Source organism: Nicotiana sylvestris, chromosome 1 (genome assembly GCF_000393655.2).
Source record: "Nicotiana sylvestris chromosome 1, ASM39365v2, whole genome shotgun sequence".
Classification (NCBI taxonomy): domain Eukaryota; kingdom Viridiplantae; phylum Streptophyta; class Magnoliopsida; order Solanales; family Solanaceae; genus Nicotiana; species Nicotiana sylvestris.
The window spans coordinates 161,799,678-161,819,853 of NC_091057.1; the positions used below are offsets into that span (position 1 = coordinate 161,799,678).

Consider the following 20,176-nt stretch of genomic DNA (forward strand, 5'->3'; position numbering starts at 1 on the left):
CCTTCTTGGAGCATGGACGCCAACAATTAATATTATACCAATTTTAAAAAATATGTATATAAAATATTTAATTTTGCGAAGAGACCACGGGTTCACGTGCCCCGCATTGTACCCTATGAATCCGCCCCTGTCTACCGTGGATGGATTGTACTACAATCGATACATATACAGACCATTAAACTTGGCCCAATTTTTCATTTTGGCACTTTAACTCAGTCTTGTTCCATTTTGGCCTCCAACCCCATTTCTTTTGTTCCACTTTGACACAAAATTTTTTCTCCCAGGTAAAAAAGCAGCGCGTGCAAATATCCAGCTACTACCCCCACCCCACTGCCCCCCCCCCCCAACAATTTTTTTTTGTAATTTCAAATTATTATTTTTTTCGTTTTTTCTGCCCACATCCCGGGGAAAAAAATATTTTTTAAAATATATTTTCAGTAACAACTACGGGTTCAGCTGAACCCATAACTTTCGACGCGGAGTAAAAATTTATATGTAAAAATTCATTAAAATTGTAAAAAAAAAATAGATATAAACCTATAACATTTAAAAATATAATGGGTTCTTTTGTTCCACTTTGACACAAAAACTTTTATCCCAGGTAAAAATGCAGCGCGGACAAATACCCAGCTGTTACCCCAACCCCCCGCAATTTTTTTTTCCACCCCCCACAAAAAAAATTGTAATTTCAAATTATTATTTTTTTCGTTTTTTCTGCCCCCTCCCGTGGAAAAAATATTTTTTAATATATATTTTCAGTAATAACTACGGGGTCAACTGAACCCATAACTTTCGACGCGGAGTAAAATTTGTATGTAAAAATTCATTAAAATTGTAAAAAAAATAGATATAAACCCATAACTTTAAAAATATAATGGGTTCAATGTTAAAAACATTAAAATTGAATCCATGGGATTTAAATTCTGGATCTGCGTCTACGTTGGGAGTATGAAATTTGGCTTTAAAAATGGCTCTCACGCTCCTACAAGGGTGAGGCAAATCACACATGGAATTTAGTCACCTTTTGTGTCAAAGTGGAACAAAAGAAATTGGGTTGGAGGGTCAAAATGGAACAAAAAATTTTATAAAGCACTATTTTTTAGTAGTAATTAGCCATCTATAGATACCATTTGCTATATTACGGATTATAGATACCTTTTATGTGATTATAAGATGTATTTAAGCTATTCTATTCATAAATACAGTAGCAAAAATAAGCGTGAATCAGGGAAGTCCAGCTAATCAGTTGTTGTATTTGAGTGTATTCGACTGTATTCATGGAGTGAAACATGGGATTACAGCTGGACAAATTATTGTATTCGACTGTATTCACGACGCGAAATAGGGGATTACACTGTTTTTAAAACGAAAAGTGAACCAATTAACATAATAGACTCCTAATATAACTCAACAAACTCAATTATAACACACAAATTTTGTATTTTAAAGATTCTCAACCGAAAAATACCCTAAAAACATAGCAAACTTCAGACAAATTATATAATACATCTGAATACATAAATTATACTAATTAAAAATAACTTATGAATACATTCATGGCATATAAAGAGACAGTGAATACAATGAAATACATAGAATACAGCGAGATACATTGAAATACAATGAGAAAAAAAGATAGTGAATACAATGAAATATATGGAATACAACGAGACACATTGAATTACAATGGAAAAAAAGACAATAAATACAATGAAATACATGAAAATACATTGAAATATATTAACAGAAAACCAAGTTGCTCAGCCCCAAACTCCATCGTCTTTGTTCAAGAATATACCAACCGGATTATATGTCGGCGACTGCTGTTCAAGAATCAGTTTAATGTCGGCGGCTGTTGTTGTTGGCGAGAATCTTGAACATAGCAATCTTCAAGAATCAATTTTTTTTTGAATATTCGAAGATTGCCAAAACAAAGTTCTGAATGCTGAAAGTGCTCAGATTGCAAACAGTTTTGCTTTTTCCGTGTTGGTTTGTTTATGAAAACATGTACAATTGTGGTGTTTAGTTTTATGGAAGACAAAACAATTGTTTTCTGGCAAATAAACTACAATTGTTCTTTGAGAAAGGTTCGTGGGTTTGCTGTGTTCTTTGCACAAATGGAAGGAGAAGGAGATCGGAAATTTTAATGGGATGAGGGAAGATAATGAGATGTATCAAAGTAGAGATAGAAAAAAAAATAGTGTAACTGATTAGCGTATTTAGTGGCTTAGGGTTAGGAGGCAACCAAAATTAAATATTTTGTTATAAACCTTAAAAGGTATCTATAGAATTTTTTTAAATGGTATTTATTTAAAATAAATAAAGTGTTAACCTTTGCTATAGAAGGTAAAAATTTTAATAAAAAATTGGGCCAAATTTAATGGGCTGTTTATGTACTTGGCCTACTACAATTGTTGATAATTCTTAAAAGAGAAGCCGTTTTTACATGAGTGAAACCATGTCAAAATTGTTTACTAAATGGTCGCCTCATGTCCAAATCAATAAAATGGATATTTTATTTTAAGACTTGATGAATTAAATTACCCGTAAAATAATATAAGTACATGCTCAAATAGAAAAGTACACACAAACGGATTTAACACTATTCTTACCCAAAAAAAGAGATGTAAATGCAAAAAGGACCTACTTGGCCAAGTAAGGAATCATTCACTTTGCTAGAGGGGGTTCATAATTTAATATTTATGTGTTTAACTTTTAAGATTTTAGTATTAAATTTATTATATTTTCTAAGTTACGAGTTATAATTTTAATAAATTGATATATATATAAATTCTTATTCCGCATTTGAAGTTATGAATTTAATTAAATCCTTATTAGCCCACTATATCCGCCCCTGCCTCATCCAATTTTGATTGGGATATGCTTGTTAACCCCCAACACCAAAATTCCAAGCGGTAGGGTACGTACCACCAGGCACTAAAGTTTAAAAGAGAGATGAATCTTTCAATCATTGGGGTACATCTGCATCACCTATGGATAATAGTATTTGGTGACCCCAAAAATACAGGGGCATGTCTGCAAAAACCCAAAAGTTGTAAGAAACGGACAAAGAAACTCAAAAGTCAAGACTTAAATCTGAAAGTTTATTGCAAAGCAAAGAAACAGGAAAGACCACTCTCAAGACCAGGGTACGTAACCGTTAAACCTCATTCATTTCATTAATTATGTGTACACTGAAATAGGTAGTAAAAGATAAGTATCTTTTTTTTCTTCTTCAAAGTTTTGTGGAGGTAAGGAATGCCAAGCAACCCCATTTTCGTGTAGACCCACTTCTGAAAAAGATCAATAATTTTCTTGTCGGGGAAGCAAAAAGTTTCAGCAGAGACCCAGATATTCTTTTTGGAGGTGGGCTTTGCTTGTTTATAACAGTTCAGTTTTAAATCTTGGAATAACTCTTTGATTCTTGAATTCATAGTTAAGCTTCTCTTCTTTTTTGGGTTTTCTGTTTTTGGAATTGGTTTTCTTATATTTGAAGTTCTCAATTTTATAGGGAAATTGGTGTTTTAAGTGGTCTGAAGTAGAATGGGGTTGATTTCTGGGATACTGATGGGGATGATCTTGGGGATCGGTTTAATGGCAGCTTGGAAACATATGATGAGGTACAGGAGTAACAAACGAGTTGCTAAGGTATATATATTCTTGCCATAGTCCAGAGTTTAATGTTTTTGAAGTATATTTCATGACCACAATTAATCTTCAGTCTAAAAAAATGCCTCAGTCCCAACATTTCCACAAATTAGTTGGGTTTTGCTATAGTTTGTATTTCAAGACAAACAATGTTGTTTCTCTTCGGTCATACCTTAGTGCGCGTGAGGTGGTTAGTGTCAGTTGCAACCCTAATTTCTGGCCTGAAGAGTGCACAAAACTGAAAATGGTGATAATTCTGTGATTTTGTTAGTTGACTTAGTTGAAGCTTCTACTAGTCATAGGTCTGTCCGTTTGTTGCTTGAGAAGAATTGTAGCTGAAGCAGTATGTTGACTAGGAATCATTCAAATGATTTCAATGGAGACGTTGTGAAATTGTTTCGAGTTGGAAGTTGGAATGAACGACCTAGCTTACAGGGGAGAAATAAGAGGAGTAGCACTCTTTAATCTTCTTGTGTGTGCTATCCTTGTGCAGGAGTCATTCTAATCTTCTCTATGTTGTTCCAATTTTATCGAATGTCCCGCAAGTGTCGAGGAGTACTCTTAACATTTGATAGTCAAAACATGAAGCGCACAACTGTCCCAGACTTGGAACATGATCTCCATTCTATCTGAAGTAGTTTATGGTGTCTATGATGTATGGCTATATGTTTGAGTAGTATATTTGTCAGTTTCTGCTATTGATGCGTATATTATTGTTGCACTTTTGCTGCCTATGTGATAGTATTTGGCTGCTTGATGCTTGACTTTGCACCGAATGAGGTGATACCGGTCACCGGATATAGCTCCATATGACACTTATGCTATACAACAACAACAACAACAACAACCCAGTATAATCCCACTTAGTGGGGTCTGGGGAGGGTAGTATGTACGCAGACCTTACCCTTACCCTAAGGTAGAGAGACTGTTTCCAAATAGACCCCCGACATCCTTCCCTCCAAGAACTTCCCACCTTGCTCTTGGGGAGACTCGAACTCACAACCTCTCGGTTGGAAGTGGGGGTTGCTTACCATCAGAGCAAACCCTCTTGTCACTTATGCTATAAGTAGTATTAAATCTGGGCTGCAGTTGCTTTAGTGCTAGTGTGAATATTTACATGATGCTCATCATCATGCTTGCGGACAACATTTAGGTTTCTGATATGCTTTCACTTTCTGAAGGATTGGTATTCATTTTCCTCATTATATTTTACTTCCTTTACAGGCAGTAGATGTAAAACTAATGGGCTGCCTCAACAGGGATGATCTAAAGAAAGTGTGTGGTGATAACTTTCCTGAATGGATATCATTCCCGGTTTATGAGCAGGTTTGGATGACTTTACTTGTTTCAGTTCCCCCTTTGTAGCGTTCACTCTTATATTTGTGTAGTGAAAAGTTCAGTGAAATGTGAATAAATTTATTAATATCTTTGAAAGAAGAGCTCGAAGATCTAGTGCCCTTATTTTCAAGCTGATAAATCTTACTGTCTTTGAAAGAGATCCTGAAGTTAATCAATCTATGCATATTGTTGCACTGACCTTGTTATCATTGAGATATAAACAAAGATTCACATAAATCCTTAATAGATTAAATGAAACTTTCTTTTCTGTGCTCTAGTCACTGCTCAATAGTAATGCTTTTTTGCTTGAGAAATGAAGTCAGTGAAGGTTAGTTTTACTTGTGGAATCTGATGAATTAGAATCAAGAGATACACTGACGGAAGATGAGGGAGATTTTAAGTAGATGGAGAGATGTTTTGCTTTGGCTGTTGTTGACTGGAATAGTGTGTTGATAAACAGTTATCTCCATACTTTATTAATGTCAATTGGGAATTTTAGAGGTTATGCATCATGTGGTGTTTTTGCAATCCTTTCTTCATACAATCTAAAGGAATTAATTGATGTAGTGATCACGTCGATGTTACTTTTGTCTCATTTTATATCTCATGGGCAGGTCAAGTGGTTGAACAAACAGTTGAGCAAATTGTGGCCATTTATTGCCGAAGTAAGCTTTGTACTCCTTTTTAGTTATCCTGAGCAATTTTCATTTTGTAAACTGGTTCTGCTGTAACTGTATTATAACCAGTTTTGCTCTGTGTGTTTAAACTTTTAGGGATGTTTGGTTCACCATTCATGACAAGTTACACAGAGATTATAGTACATGAATAATAATAACTGAATAATAACAGCATTACTATTGTTAGAGTCAGTAAGTATTAGAATAATATATTACCTTATAAAAAAGTATTAGAATATTATATGATATAGCTATCTTATCACCTATTACCATGATCTTCTACTCACATATTTGTTCCCGCCAAATAAAGATATTTAATATTTGGAATGCTCAAAGTGTATAGGCTTTTCCTGATTGAGGAAGAAGCTTAGAAGGTAGAACTATGTATTAAGCTCCAACGATAATCCATTCCCACTTCGAAATTTATGTTTCAAGCACATTGGCATTTGATATTAGCCAAAAAGAGGATACCCGGTTAAAAAAAAGACTTGCTTCTTGAGACCAAGCACTAGCGACAACATCAGCTATCTATTTTGAGATAAAAGGTTTTGTTGAAGTTTACCTTTACAAGGTTCTTACTAGGAGAATATTAAAAAAACCGGGCTCCAATTTTGAGTTGCAAATGCCCTAACTTCATATTTCAGATCGAAAAAGAGGACTTTTGAGGAGTCAAATATTAGCTTATGAATTTTGAGGGTGAAGGCTAATTAAGAAGTCTTTTGAGCATCTTTTATATTCTTCTTTTGAGCAGTAAAGCCTAAATTTAGAAATTCATACAAAATTGGCATAGAAGCTGCTTGATGAGCCTCAGTCCCTGACAATGTAATAACCAAACTGTCCCTTTAAGTGTCTTCAAACCTTCTGTCATTTTATTCATTGTTGCCAAAAATGAAGTTATTTCTTAGTGTGCTACTTTTTTAATTAAAACTTGAACTTATCAATAGCACACCAGAAATGGTAGAGGGCTGGGTACACTAACCGTGAGTCGTTGGCCCTCAGGGATTTCTTGGTTATATAAATAAATAAATAAATAAAAACAAAACTCCAGATTTATTCCATGCTGATATTACCTAATTTATAAGGGGTCAAGGTTTCTTGCGTGTAGATGACTTCTCACCAAGCCAAATGAAATACCTTTTGAAGATTCTACAATGTTTGGAAGCTGCTTATTGTGAAAAGATCTTGCCTTGAAGTTAGAATTAAGTAGGAACATAGGTTTAGAGCACAACGAAGACTTTTTTTTTTTTTTAAGAAATTTGAGAAGATGGAACATTTGCTTTCTTATAGTTGTTAAGTTCACTGCTCTGTGCAGCGGAATTGGGTTTATAGTGTTAAATATTTCATCTTGTATGACAACTGTCCTCACGGAGAATAGTACAATAAAGGTCAATGGCCAGATCCTTTTCTATGGTAACAATTATATATCAATGTAAACGTATCTTTAGTCATGTTGTGTGTGAACCATGTTTTTTTGCCAACTTCTGTATTGTGTGAGCCAAGATCCAATACTCTTGAGTATGTCACTATGCAGGCAGGAGAGGCTATTATAAGAGAATCCGTTGAACCTCTTTTAGAAGATTATCGACCTCCTGGAATTACTTCATTGAAGTTCAGCAAATTATCATTGGGAACTGTGGCACCTAAAATAGAAGGTAGCAGCATCAAAATATCTATTATTAATTGTTTGATCGGCAAAAAGTAATTCATAATCCATTGTAGTTAAGTTAATTATCTTTTAGTTGTATAACTGTTTGATCAGCAAAAAAGAGTGATATGTTAAAACTCATCCTATCCAGCTTTTCTATCCATCAAGCTGCATTTGGAAAGAAAAGACAGATTATTTAGTTGGAGTTTCCATGCTGCTACTAGTCCTCCTCATTGTGCTGGTATTCTACTCCTGAGATTCATCTGAATCTTCATATCTATTAAGTTGAATTAAGTTCCAGTTTGAATCTTCTGCAGTTCAATGATTCAGTATTGACACCAAAAGGTTTAGTTGAACATTTTAAGCCATATAGGATTGAGTTATGACAGCACGCATGCTCATTTGCGCTTTCTAGCTGGTGTCAGTTCTGTGATTTTGGAGAAGACAAAAAATGCAGAATGCATTCATGTTCTCTTAATTGTTTGAAAACTCATGCGAACGGTTATTGCCTATTATAATATTGTGTATGCCTATTTATCAAAAATAATGTGAAAGGAAAAGACAATGCACTAGGTGCACTGTTAGTCTAGTTAATCTGTTTTGCTAATATTTGTTTTATTGGGTTGAGGTCTTTGCAAAGTTTGAGTTCTTTCTAGTATGATGCTGCTAGTATTGAAAACTAAAGAGAAGAAAGAAGTGGGACCAAGTTTCATTTTCTTGGTAACTCCTAAACTTCTGTATCATTTGTCTAAGAAAATCTTTCTCGTAATACTTCAAAATGTTGCAGCTGATGGCTACAAAAACTGCCAAGAGCTTATCGTGTCATGGTTATTGCATTTAGCAAGATTGTTGATAAACTGGTGCTCATTGCATATCTGAGGTTCTTTCAGAGAGTATCTGCGGTGTCACACAATGCTTTAACATGTTTAATACTTAATTAATGCAGGTATTCGTGTTCAGAGCCTTAAAAAAGGTCAAATCACTATGGATATTGACCTCCGATGGGGTGGTGATCCCAATATTGTTTTAGGTGTTGAAGCTGCAATGGTTGCTTCTATACCCATTCAGGTGTGTGCCTAAACACTTTCACCTGTCTATTTTGCTTGGATGATGCTATGTTGACTACTTGGTTATTTAGGAAGAGAGTTGCACTGACCATTTGCCAACTTGGTTGCAGTTGAAAAATCTTCAAGTATTCACTGTTATTCGTGTTATCTTCCAACTAACTGAGGAAATTCCTTGCATCTCGGCTGTTGTTGTAGCATTACTTTCTGAGGTATAGCCTAATTCTATATGTCAATTTGCTCCTCGATTCGTTTGTTTCATTTCTTATATTAACTTGATGTTCCTCCCATTGTTTCTGATGTGCTACATGGTTTCTTTGTTCAACATTATTTGGAGATGACTATTCTGCCCTCAATTAAATTACTGATTTTGAGATGCGTATGTCCTGATGGGCGTTATAATGAAGTATTCTTTTTTTTTTTGTTGAATCAGCCAAAGCCTAGAATCGACTATGTTTTGAAGGCGGTCGGTGGAAGTTTAACTGCTCTTCCCGGACTTTCGGATATGATTGATGTGAGTGTTGACATCTTCTCTAGCAGTACACTTCTAATTTTGGATATTTTCTGTTTGACTGATAATGCTGTTGTTTATCTGTGGAAGGACACTGTAAATACAATAGTGACAGATATGCTAGAATGGCCCCACAGAATTGTTGTTCCAATTGGCGGCGTACCTGTGGATAATAGGTATCTTCAATTCTACAAATACTTTAGTCACTGAGCACTTCACCTTGTCAGTTTCTTATCCTTTTGATCCTTCTAATATGCTAATAAAGAAAAGTAAATTTGGGTTGCTTCAATTTGCTTTCTACTTGTATGCTTGAAAAACAGCAGAAATCAAAATTGTGCATCTACTTAAGGAATGGCCTACTTGAAATCAATAGTACTGTTGTTCCTTCCTGTGTGACTGAATTCAGGTGTTTCAGTTGTTGAGATACATGTCAGAAAACAAAAAGATCAAATGGCTTTTGGTAATTGAATTCCGAAATATTGTGTTTTCTGATCCAGTGAAATACGCGGATCTGAATTTGAGGTAGACTGTTTTAGGGAAAAGGTCTTCCAGTGGCTTATGATAGTGGATGACCTATAAATACTTCTATTTCCTTGGGTTTACTCTCGTCAAATTCTTTCACATGTTGTGATGTCTGTGCTTGTTCATTTTGCCCACTGTTGTTGGTCTAGGCTCTTTTTAAACCCTTCAGCAAACCTGTTGTTGGATAGGGAATGTAAACACTAGGTCATCTGACATGTCCACATATACATTTGTTCCTTATCGTCTCCGCGTGCTTATTTTTCATTGTTATGTAACCACTGTTTCCCTCCATGCAGCGATTTGGAGCTTAAGCCACAGGGGAAGCTCATAGTAACTGTAGTCAAGGCTAATGGCTTAAAGAATCACGAAATGATCGGAAAATCTGATCCATATGTGGTTGTATACATTCGTCCACTTTTCAAGGTTAAGACAAAAACCATTGACAACAACCTAAATCCCGTTTGGGATCAGACGTTTGAGTTAATTGCAGAAGACAAGGAGACCCAATCCCTCATTGTGGAGGTTTGATTTGATTACTATCACATTTTTTCATGTGCTATGCTCTGTCTTGAATATCTGATGCTGTACATACTGTTTTGGGTGAATTCTTGTGTGACAGTTGATCTTCACATCATTTTGAACAGGTCTTCGATAAAGACGTTGGGCAAGACCAGCGAATGGGTGTCGCTAAGTTGCCTCTGAATGAGCTAGTAGCTGAGACTGCCAAAGAAATTGAATTAAGGTTACTGCCAAAACTTGATATGCTCAAAGTCAAAGATAAGAAGGATAGGGGAACTATCACAATAAAGGTACAAGACTATATTCATACTCATTTGTTGAGGTTTCATTGTTGCTATACTACTCCCAATCTATCAACACCACCTGAATCCTAAGCTAGTTGGGGTAAGATTACATGCGTCTTCTGTGTCAGTATTTACAGCATTCATCATAGGCTTACTGTCAATTTACGGCGACCCTAATCCTTTCTCAGGTTTGGAACCAATTAATTGTTTACGTTTGTTATGATGTTGTTATTATTCCTATGGTATCTGTTGGTGGTACTGATATTGTCTCTTTTCGTCTTCTTGAGCCGAGGGTCTTTCTGAAACAGCCTCTCTACTTCCTCGGGGTAGGGGTAAGGTCTGCGTACACACTACCCTTCCTAGACCCCACTAGTGGGATTTTACTGGGTCGTTGTAGTTGTTGTAATTGTTTACGTTTGTGTCTCCTTTGACGACCAGTATGATAGGATGGTCTAGGTAGTGGGGTAGCTTTTACAGCTTGTTTATTGCGTGCAGGTGTTGTATCATGAATTCAACAAGGAAGAGCAGTTAGCTGCTCTGGAGGCAGAGAAGGTGATCCTAGAAGAAAGGAAGAAACTGAAAGCAGAAGGTGTCATTGGGAGCACAATGGATGCCCTTGATGGGGCTGCATCACTGGTTGGTTCAGGTGTTGGTTTGGTGGGCACTGGTCTTGGGGCAGGCGTGGGGCTCGTCGGAACCGGGGTAGGTGCTGGTGTAGGAATAGTTGGAAGTGGCTTTGGAGCTGTTGGCAGTGGCCTAAGCAAAGCTGGAAAATTTATGGGAAGGACATTCACAAGCAGTTCAAAGAAGAGTGGTTCCTCTACTCCAGTAAACTCTGTTCAAGAAAATGGTGGTGCAAAGCCACTCAAAACTGTACTTGCAAATACTGATTAGTCTTGTGAACTACAACTCAAAGTCTTTCTTTTAGAACTCAGGTTTTAGTGTGACAATGTGCTGTTTGAAGATTGGAAATTAAATTGTTCATAGAATGGTGAAAATTATCCCAGTGTGAACTTTTATGGTTCTGGATTTTCAGTACATCTTAAATTGATTGTTATTTTTCAGAAAATTCTTTCAAGCTTTTTATTGATTTGTTTTCTTTAGAGCTAGAAAAAGAGTTTGGTTTATTCTCTATGCATGTCAGAAAGTTGGCAGCAAAGTTTTAGCTTTCTCGTGAGCTCATTATTCTCGTTGTGACCTTAGTAAAAAAGAAGTGCTGCCATGGGAGATCCAATCTGTAAACAAAATACTTTAAAGTTCCAATTAGTTGACTAAAATTCATTATAAATAGAAAACGTTATAATTTTTTTAATTAAAGGAAAGGGCTTCAAGCGTTCAACAAATAAATGGGAAATCAATGGTTCACTTTTATATTTACAACTAATTGTGTGTCGAAAAAACCAAGTGGATTGTCAACATCCGACAAGGCGTGCTTAATGTTGTTTTACAGATAAATAGGTATAGTTTAGCAAAGAATTACGTAGATAGTCTTTTTTATGGGGTACAGAATTTTCTTTGTATACACATGAAATATATAGTAAGTTACTAGCAAGTAGCAAAACGCTAAATGTAGTGCATGACAAAAGAACTTGTAATTGCTGAAATTTATGTTTATACTAATGCATTATTGGTTGTAGTAATATGTATAATTCTAGACCAGAAATAATTTCACTTTTCTCTCCATTAGTTCTCCTTTACCTATTCGTTCAAGAGGATAAAACTAAATTGGGTTTAAAGACGTACCCAATTTATCATCAAGCGTTTTTTTTTTTAAAAAAAAAAAAAATTATCTAAAGGAATTGAGCCTATGGTTTAGTTTCTTTTTTGGATTTAGTTTCAAACCATTAGTCATTTTGACATATTGAAATTTATGTCCAAATATTTGATGTTTGAAAAGACATGAACTATTTATTACTACAATATTTTCTTGTCACATTCACTCTTACAACATCAACTAGTAGGGTGTTAATAATGTGTAAGACTTTCAAAATAGAGATAAACTATCTTTCTTATAGGGTATATCAAAACTTTTATAAAAAATATATACTAGAGTAATACTAGACACGAATAGTACTGTATGTTATATATAGCCTAGGGTGAATTAATTAATTGTGAGGAAAAGAGCAAAAAAGAGAGTGGGACTCACATGATTCACAGAGTATGCAAATCCTCGAAAAGGCCACAGCACACCTAAGTCCAATGCTGCTGACAGTAGAGAGTACAACATACTTAATTGGTAGCTACACAACCTCCAAAAGTCAAACACCTCCTTCATAACTTTTAGCTACCCTTCAAGCACAAAAAACAACAAATTATTCGACAGCCTCATTGTTAAATCTTCACCTAGTTTAAGTTTTGGATATGCATTTCATTTAAAGAAAAGTTAAGTTTCGTGAACGAAAGAAAAAATTTCACCTAAAAATTATCATAAATCAGCTTTCGTAACTTGAAAATTTTTGAAGTTTTTTTTTCCTAAAACATGATACTAACATTTAACAATGTTTTTAATTTTTTTTTTTTTGAAAAAACAAAGCCAAAATCTATGGCCAAATGGGAACTAAATCTTGGGTATTATTATTATTATTATTATTATTATTATTATTATTATTATTATTATTATTATTATTATTATTATATGTGGGTTCAAGAATTGGTCAAGTATCTATGGGAAACAGTCCTTCTATCTTCACAAGGAAAAAATAAGATATGCGTACACACTATCCTCTACAGCCGTTATTTCTAAAAGTATATTGAATATGTTATTGTCCTCCACAAGGGCTACCTCTTACAATATATTGAATATGTTATTATTATATTGACCTAGAGAAAGCGTATGACAAGATTCCTATAGAAGTTCTCTGGAGATACTTGGAGACAAAAGGAGTGTCGATTCCCTACATTATGGCGATTAAGGATATGCATGATGGAGCTAAGACTCGGGTTAAGACAGTTGGAGGAGACTCTGGCCATTTTCCGGTTGTAATGGGGTTATACTAAGGTTCTGCGCTCAGTCCGTTCTTATTCGCCCTGGTGATGGACGCGTTAACGCACCATATTCAAGGGGAAGTGCCATGTTGCATGATATTCACCGATGACATAGTTCTGAGTGATGAGTCGCGAGCCGGTGTTAACGAGAGGCTGAAGGTTTGGAGACAAGCTCTTGAGTCTAAGGGTTTCCAGCTGAGCAAGATGAAGATGGAATACCTGGAGCGTGAGTTCAGCGCTGAACCGGGGGAAGTGGGCGTGGATGTGAGGCTTGAATCACATGCCATCCCAAGTAGAGGCAGCTTCAAGTACATTGGGTTGGTTATCCAGGGGGAGGGGAGATCGACGAGGATGTCACACACCACATTGGGATAGGATGTATGAAGTGGAGGTTAGCATCTGGAGTCCTATGTGACAAGAGAATACCACTGATACTCAAAGGTAAGTTCTATAAAGCGGTGATTAGACCGGCCATGATGTATGGAGTTGAGTGTTGGTATGTTAAGAACTCACATATCCAAAAGATGAAAGTAGCAGAAATAAGGATGTTGAGGTGGATGTGCGGGCACAATAGGATGGATAAGATTAGAAATGATAATATTCGGGAGAAGGTGTAAGTGGCTCCTATTGATGACAAGATGCGGGAAGCGAGACTCAGATGGTTCGGGCATGTTCAAAGGAAAATCCCAGATGCCCCGGTAAGGAGGTGTGAGCGGCTGGTTGTGGAGGGCACGAGAAGAGGTAGAGGGCGGCCTAAGAAGTATTGGGGAGAGGTGATCAGGTAGGATATGGTTAGGCTTCAGATTTCCGAGGATATGACACTTGATAGGAAAAAAAGTGGAGGTCGAGTATTAGGGTTGTAGGTTAGGAGGTAGTTAAGTCTTGCCTTACTTCGTACCTTTATGAGACTAGTCTGGTAGGATTTTTGTCTAAGATAGCTATTGGCAATATTGTGTCTTACTATTACGCTTTTCAATGCATGACCTATTTACTAACTATCGCTTTTGATTTGCATATTTCTTCTGAATTTAATGTTGTTCCTATTTTTTCTATGATTTATGTGGTGATAATAATATTGTCCCCCTTTTGTCTTTTTGTTTCTTGAGCCGGGTTTTTTCCCGAAAATAGCCTCTCTACTCGTTCGGGGTAAGAGTAAGGTCTGCGTACATATTACCCTCCCCAAACTCTACTAGTGGGATTTTACTGGGTTGTTGTTATTGTTGTTGTGTATCGTCGTCATGAGTTGAGAAACTGACGAATGAAAAGGAATAAGAGGAAAAACTTGTGATGAGATTTGATCTTTGTACCGGGATACAAAATGATGCAAGATTGAACATTTTCTTCTCGGGTGGTATCCAAATGCGTTTGGACATGAATTACTCATATATTTGAAAAAAAGTTAAGTATTTGAATTAAGATGAAAAAGGTATTTATCTGAAAGTTTAAGTTGTGTTTTGACATGAAATGGTAAAAACATAGTTGTAATTTTGTGAGTGAAACTTGAAAAAACTTACAAAAGTTTTAAAACCCATTTTTCAATCTTCAAATTCTATATTGCAAGTTAAAATTGAAATAATGAAGCCAATTTGAAGTTCAAATATGATTTAGTGAAACAAAATCTATGGACAAATTCAGAATCGTCCTGTGAAAAAGAAAAAGAAGGGGGGGGGGTCCAATGAATTTACTTAATTTTGTTCGTCGCTATTATATGGGTCAAAATCTGATCACGAGTGAGTTATCATTAAAAGGAAGGGTAAGGGGTTGACCAAGCCATAGTCATACCCACGAAGCGTAATAGCGACGAGTATCTCGGCCACTGCCGAGATGAGCCATCAGAAGGCTTACGCGACAGAACATATTTCGTAATACTTGGGCGAGTAAGGAAGAGTATAGTCAAGAAAGGGTATGCTGGTTAAAGACCGTTGGATAAAGGGAAAGATTGATAATATATAAGAATGCAAGAAAGGAGGTTCCCATCCGAGAAAAAAAAAGAACAATGTATCAAAGATGAGAACATGAGAGAACCTCCAACAACAAAGCAAAAGCCTAGATTTTGGTTACAACCCTTTGTAATCATCCTTGTTGAATGAATAAAGATAGATATCATAGTTATCAACGACTTTCCCTCTTTTCCTTCTTTGCTCTTACAAGTACAGAACAATGTATCAAAGATGTAAGCTTATCATTTATGTTTGATGTCTTTTAATCATCTTAAGAAATGTTATATAAGCTCAGCCTCCTTTGATTCTCATATTCAATATGCTTATATCTATAGTTAATTATGTTTGGCTAAGATTTATTCTCCATTTTTTTATTAATTAGTTTAACAAAAAGCTTAGCACTTTTTGGTCAAACAATTTGGTGCCGTATGTGTGGATTTCTTAGTCAAATCTTTTAGTTTTCTTTAGATCTAGAACCAGCCAAGTATCACTTCCAGGTTGTCATAATCTCACCATCTCGGCATAAATACCAACTCGAAAGAATGGTCGATAAGCTTTTGAGATAACCGTACCAATCTAGGTCAGATCTCTACATAAAATAGAAATTGTGACCGATGTCTATGCAAAACCCACACTCACCTATAGCGATGGGTTTGACACGTTATATGCATGTTTAAAGTAGAATCACGGTCACTATGCGCTTGGCATGACCGCAACCCCATTTGATGTATTCACCTTGTATATCGGTCCGTACTTCCACCTCTTTGGAAGGGACGATAGCCTACTGTGTGATCCTTTGAAATAACGGGCATATCTTGTCTTATTTTCGTACCCACATACACTGGGTGATTTATAAATAAAGTATGACATGTTTCCCTTATTGTTTGCGCATACCAGACGGTGTTGGACTGGGACTCGGTCTCGATATCCCAACGGGCAAGGTAAGTCCAACCCATGAGAAGCCTAGACGTGATTAACGACGAAGCCGAATGCGGATACCGAATCTGAAACCATCATTTGAGTATGAGACGAAACGAGTGACCCCACAGTGCCGTTCCTCCTTTCGTTGACTTTCCAGGCCAAGGTAACATGCAATTTTGTTTGGGTTTAACTTATTATGTTCTCTTGTTGGTTCAGAACAGGAACATGAGTACTCTCATAGGTACGCGAAAAAGGAATGAACGCCACCAAAACACCCTAGGAAAAGGTTCTGTACCATGCCATCTCGCAAACAACAACCGTGCAAAGCCCTCTAAGCTGTACCATACTACAAATAATAGAAACAGTTCGGTAGGGGTCGGCTATTGAGAAACAATCTCCAGAACAGGGGACCCACCCATGAAACACACAATATTCTCCAATGAAAGCAAAGGAAAGCAAACTGGGACTCACCCATGAACACACAGTATTCTCCAATGAAAGCAAAATTAAGCTAACCGGGACTTACCATGACGCACGCGTAAACAATACGGCGACGAGTAATGTTCTCCAATAAAAATAATACAATGGGTTATAATTCGACCTTGCTCAAATTAACACCTTTACGGCCATCGGCCATCGCCAAACGAAAGGAAAGTTCGACCTCGCTCGAATTTACAATGGGTTACAATTCGACCTCGCTCGAATCAACACCCTTATGGCCATCAGCCATCGCCAAACGAAAGGAAAGTTCGACCTCGCTCGAATTTACAATGGGTTACAATTCGACCTCGCTTGAATCAAGACCCTTATGGACATCAGCCATCGCCAAACGAAAGAAAAGTTCGACCTCGCTTGAATTTATAACGGGTTATAATTCGACCTCGCTAGAGTTAATGCTTTATGGTCACCGGCTATCATCAAATGGGTTACAATTTGACCTCGCTCGAGTTAACACCTTACGGTCATCAGTCACCGTCAAACAAATGAAAATTTCGACATCGCTCGAATTTATAACAGACTACAATTTTGATCTCTCGAATTCTCATCTTTACGGCCGTCAGCCACCGCCAAGTGAAAGTAAAAATTTGCTCACCCGAATCGACAAACTGAAGTTCGATCTCATTAGAATATATAAGTCCGAAACTGACTTTGCCCAAGATGGCGACTCTAAGGTCAACCTCGTTCGAATATATAAGTCAGAATTTGACTTTGCCCAAGATGGCGACTCCAAGTTCGACCTCGTTCAAATATATAAGTCAGAAATTGACTTCGCCCAGGATGGCGACTCCAAATTCGACCTCGTTCGAATATATAATTCAGAAACTGACTTCACCCATGATGGCGACTCCAAGTTCGACCTCGTTTGAATATATAAGTCAGAAACTTTTGCCCAAATGGCAACTCCAAGTTCGACCTCGTTCGAATATATAAGTCAGAAACTGACTTCGCCCAGAATGGCGACTCCAAGTTTGACCTCGTTCGAATATATAAGTTAGAAACTTTTACCCAAGATGGCAACTCCGAGTTTGACCTCGCTCGAATACATATGGAAAAATTTACTTCGCCTACATTGGTAAGTGAATTCAACCCCTCGAATATACAAGTAGAAACTGACTTCACCCTAGATGGCGAGTCTGATTTTGACCTCGTTTGAATTGAGGATGATTCCGCCTAAATCAGCAAAACAGAAGTCAACCACGCTCGAACTTGCAGATCCAAAGTGACTTCATTCGGACTCACACAACAAGGTCCTACTCGATCCGGGCAAGGTCGGATTCCCAATTAAAAAGATTAGGGAGTCATCACAAAGAAACCCGAAGGTCTATGCCAAAAAAATAACAAATGGGAGGGAAGGAAAAAGAAAGTCAAAATATACACAAACAGAGGTGTAGCAACTATTTCATTCAAATATACGTCCACAACAGCCGCACATTACAAAAGGTCAAAACTGGTCCTCAGGAGAAAGATGAAAATAAACAAAAACAAAAAAAAAACAAATACAAAAGTTGCAGCAAATGTTTCACTCGGCATCATCCCCACCGCCGTTCTCTCAAACATCATCATCATCATCATCAGAAGGGAGCACATCCTCAACATCAATGCCCTCACCAGCCTCCGGCGTCAGAGGTTCATAACAGTAGGCAGCACGAGCCTCGCGTGCCTTCGCCCGAGCATCTTCAAAGCCAGCCTCTAGGACATTCCCGCCTCCCATAAACCCTTGTATATATCACGTTGGGCCTCGGCATGGACCCATATCTCATACAGGCAGCGGGGAACAATGGCTGAAGTAGAATCTTGAGGGGGAACTTGAGCCAATAACTGCACCTTCTCGGCCTCAAGAGCCGCAACTCGGTCTCCAAAGATCAAAGCGTCCCGATAAAGCTCACCAATTCGCTCCTCGAGCCGTGCCTCCTTTAGTGTGGTCATCCCTCTCTCAGACTCTTGCTCGGACTAGAGGACGCAGATAATAGTATCCTCTAGTGCCGTCGCTCTTGCCAAAGTCGACACTGGAGTATTCTCGGCTCTCTCCATCTCAACCACTTTCTTTTCTAGCTCGGCCACCTTCTCCGTCTATTCTACACTCAGGGCGTTGACCTTAGTAGCATTTTGCACAATCTCAGCTCGTAAAGATAGCACCTTCGCCTGAAGGTCCTCACACTCCGCGGCAACCCCTTTGCCCACCTCAAGCTCTTTTTCCTTGGTATGAAGTAGCTCCTCAAGCTTACTACATGTGCGGATAGACCACATCAGTTCCTCGTCTATTTTCTCCAACCTCTCTCTGGTAGACTAGGTATTGCGCCTGCTCTGAGCTGCTCATACATTTCACATCATCTATTGTGATACCGTCAATACTTCTCGTCTATCTTCAGAAAAATCTTGACCCGTGTCTCGGCCCTCTGGGCACTCTCGACCTCCAGCATGAAGTCTAAAAAAAAAAAGAAGATGAGAGAGAAGAAAGGAGCTAGTAAGGACAAAGGTCACAAAGCAAAGAAAACAAAAAGGAACTCACCCTTAGGCCCATCTCGGCCACACCGCGTGACAACTCGGAGTCATTGACATCCTGAAGAGCTCTGCTTTTAGTGACAGAGCATAGAAGATCGAACTGCGACACAAAATCCACTGTGACTTGTAGCAGGTTGAGATCCGATAGAATTTTGAGTATTCGGGAAGGTCCTCCTACTCTTACTATAGTTCGGGTAAAGCCCTGCTCGAACATCCTCATGTCCTCAGGGTCAATGTTGGACCCGAATTCATAATCCTCAACCATGACGCCCTTCCCCCTTTCATTTGCCGAAAAGGGGGTGCAGTTTGCATATATGTCAAAGGGCCGCCCGAAACAGCAACGACAGCCTTGAAACTCCATCTCTCTGCCACATTAGCCCTTTGAACGCTCGTAACGGGCATCATCACCACGGTCGGGTTGGTACTATCGCCGGTTTCAGGCACTGCCGGGGCAAGGTCGCCCCTCAAAGATGTTTCAGCTGGAAAAACCTCCCCCAACACTACCCTTCATCTCTTCGACAGGGCCTCTCCAATACCTACGTGGGAAGATTCACCCATTGAACGGACTGTGGGGATCGAAGTATCTAGCTAAGGAGTAACCTCCAAATGCACGGCTTCAGCAGCGAACGCAGGTCAGGTAATAGTTCTCGGTGCAGTTGGGCAACAGCCCTCAACGCAGGCCGGGGAGAGGGCGCCGATTGGCGGAATGCTAGCGGAGGAGTCCTCGTCCTTCTCACTCCTCTCTGACCTGTCGACAAGGAGGTATTAGATCATATAACAACAAGGTTAAAAAAACTATGAAACAGAGAAAAAAAATCCAAAACTACAACAAGCCGACTCACCTGTAAGAGGCTTGTGCCCAAACTTCTCATGGAAAGGCACCCACTTATGAATCCCACCATGTGGAGGAAAATTGCGCTCACCCACTCACAGATATCGGCAACTAGCGGGAGAGGTAGTCTCTCGGCTGGAAAAGCAAAAAAACAAGTCCTCAACAAATCACTAATAGGAAGATAGTCGACGACCATATTAAGAAATCACAAAGTAAATACGGGAGAACTTACGAGTGAAGTTCCACGTTTCTGGAAACCCTGCCGAGTTCGCCACAAGGTGCTCTGT

At 38.0% G+C, this 20,176-nt stretch overlaps 1 protein-coding gene and 1 pseudogene across 6 annotated transcripts; one reads left to right on the forward strand and one right to left on the reverse strand.

The window, feature by feature from the left end:
- Positions 1–3,046: 3,046 nt before the first annotated feature.
- LOC104226210 (calcium-dependent lipid-binding protein) lies at positions 3,047–11,277 on the forward strand. 6 transcript variants are annotated; one of them, XM_009778131.2, is made up of 14 exons: positions 3,060–3,149; positions 3,242–3,366; positions 3,512–3,648; positions 4,873–4,974; positions 5,601–5,651; positions 7,195–7,315; positions 7,460–7,549; positions 8,255–8,376; positions 8,486–8,584; positions 8,806–8,886; positions 8,974–9,059; positions 9,702–9,927; positions 10,050–10,214; positions 10,704–11,277. In XM_009778131.2, the coding sequence occupies exons 3-14, from the start codon at positions 3,544–3,546 to the stop codon at positions 11,100–11,102; spliced, it is 1,647 nt and encodes a 548-aa protein (XP_009776433.1). In that variant the 5' UTR covers positions 3,060–3,149; positions 3,242–3,366; positions 3,512–3,543; the 3' UTR covers positions 11,103–11,277. The 6 variants fall into 6 exon arrangements, with proteins under 6 accessions (XP_009776435.1, XP_070026483.1, XP_009776433.1 ...); XM_009778133.2 differs by lacking the exon at positions 3,242–3,366 and having other exon boundaries at positions 3,047–3,149; XM_070170380.1 differs by lacking the exon at positions 7,460–7,549.
- On the reverse strand, positions 4,089–4,204 carry LOC138882043 (U6 spliceosomal RNA; annotated as a pseudogene).
- Positions 11,278–20,176: the final 8,899 nt, after the last annotated feature.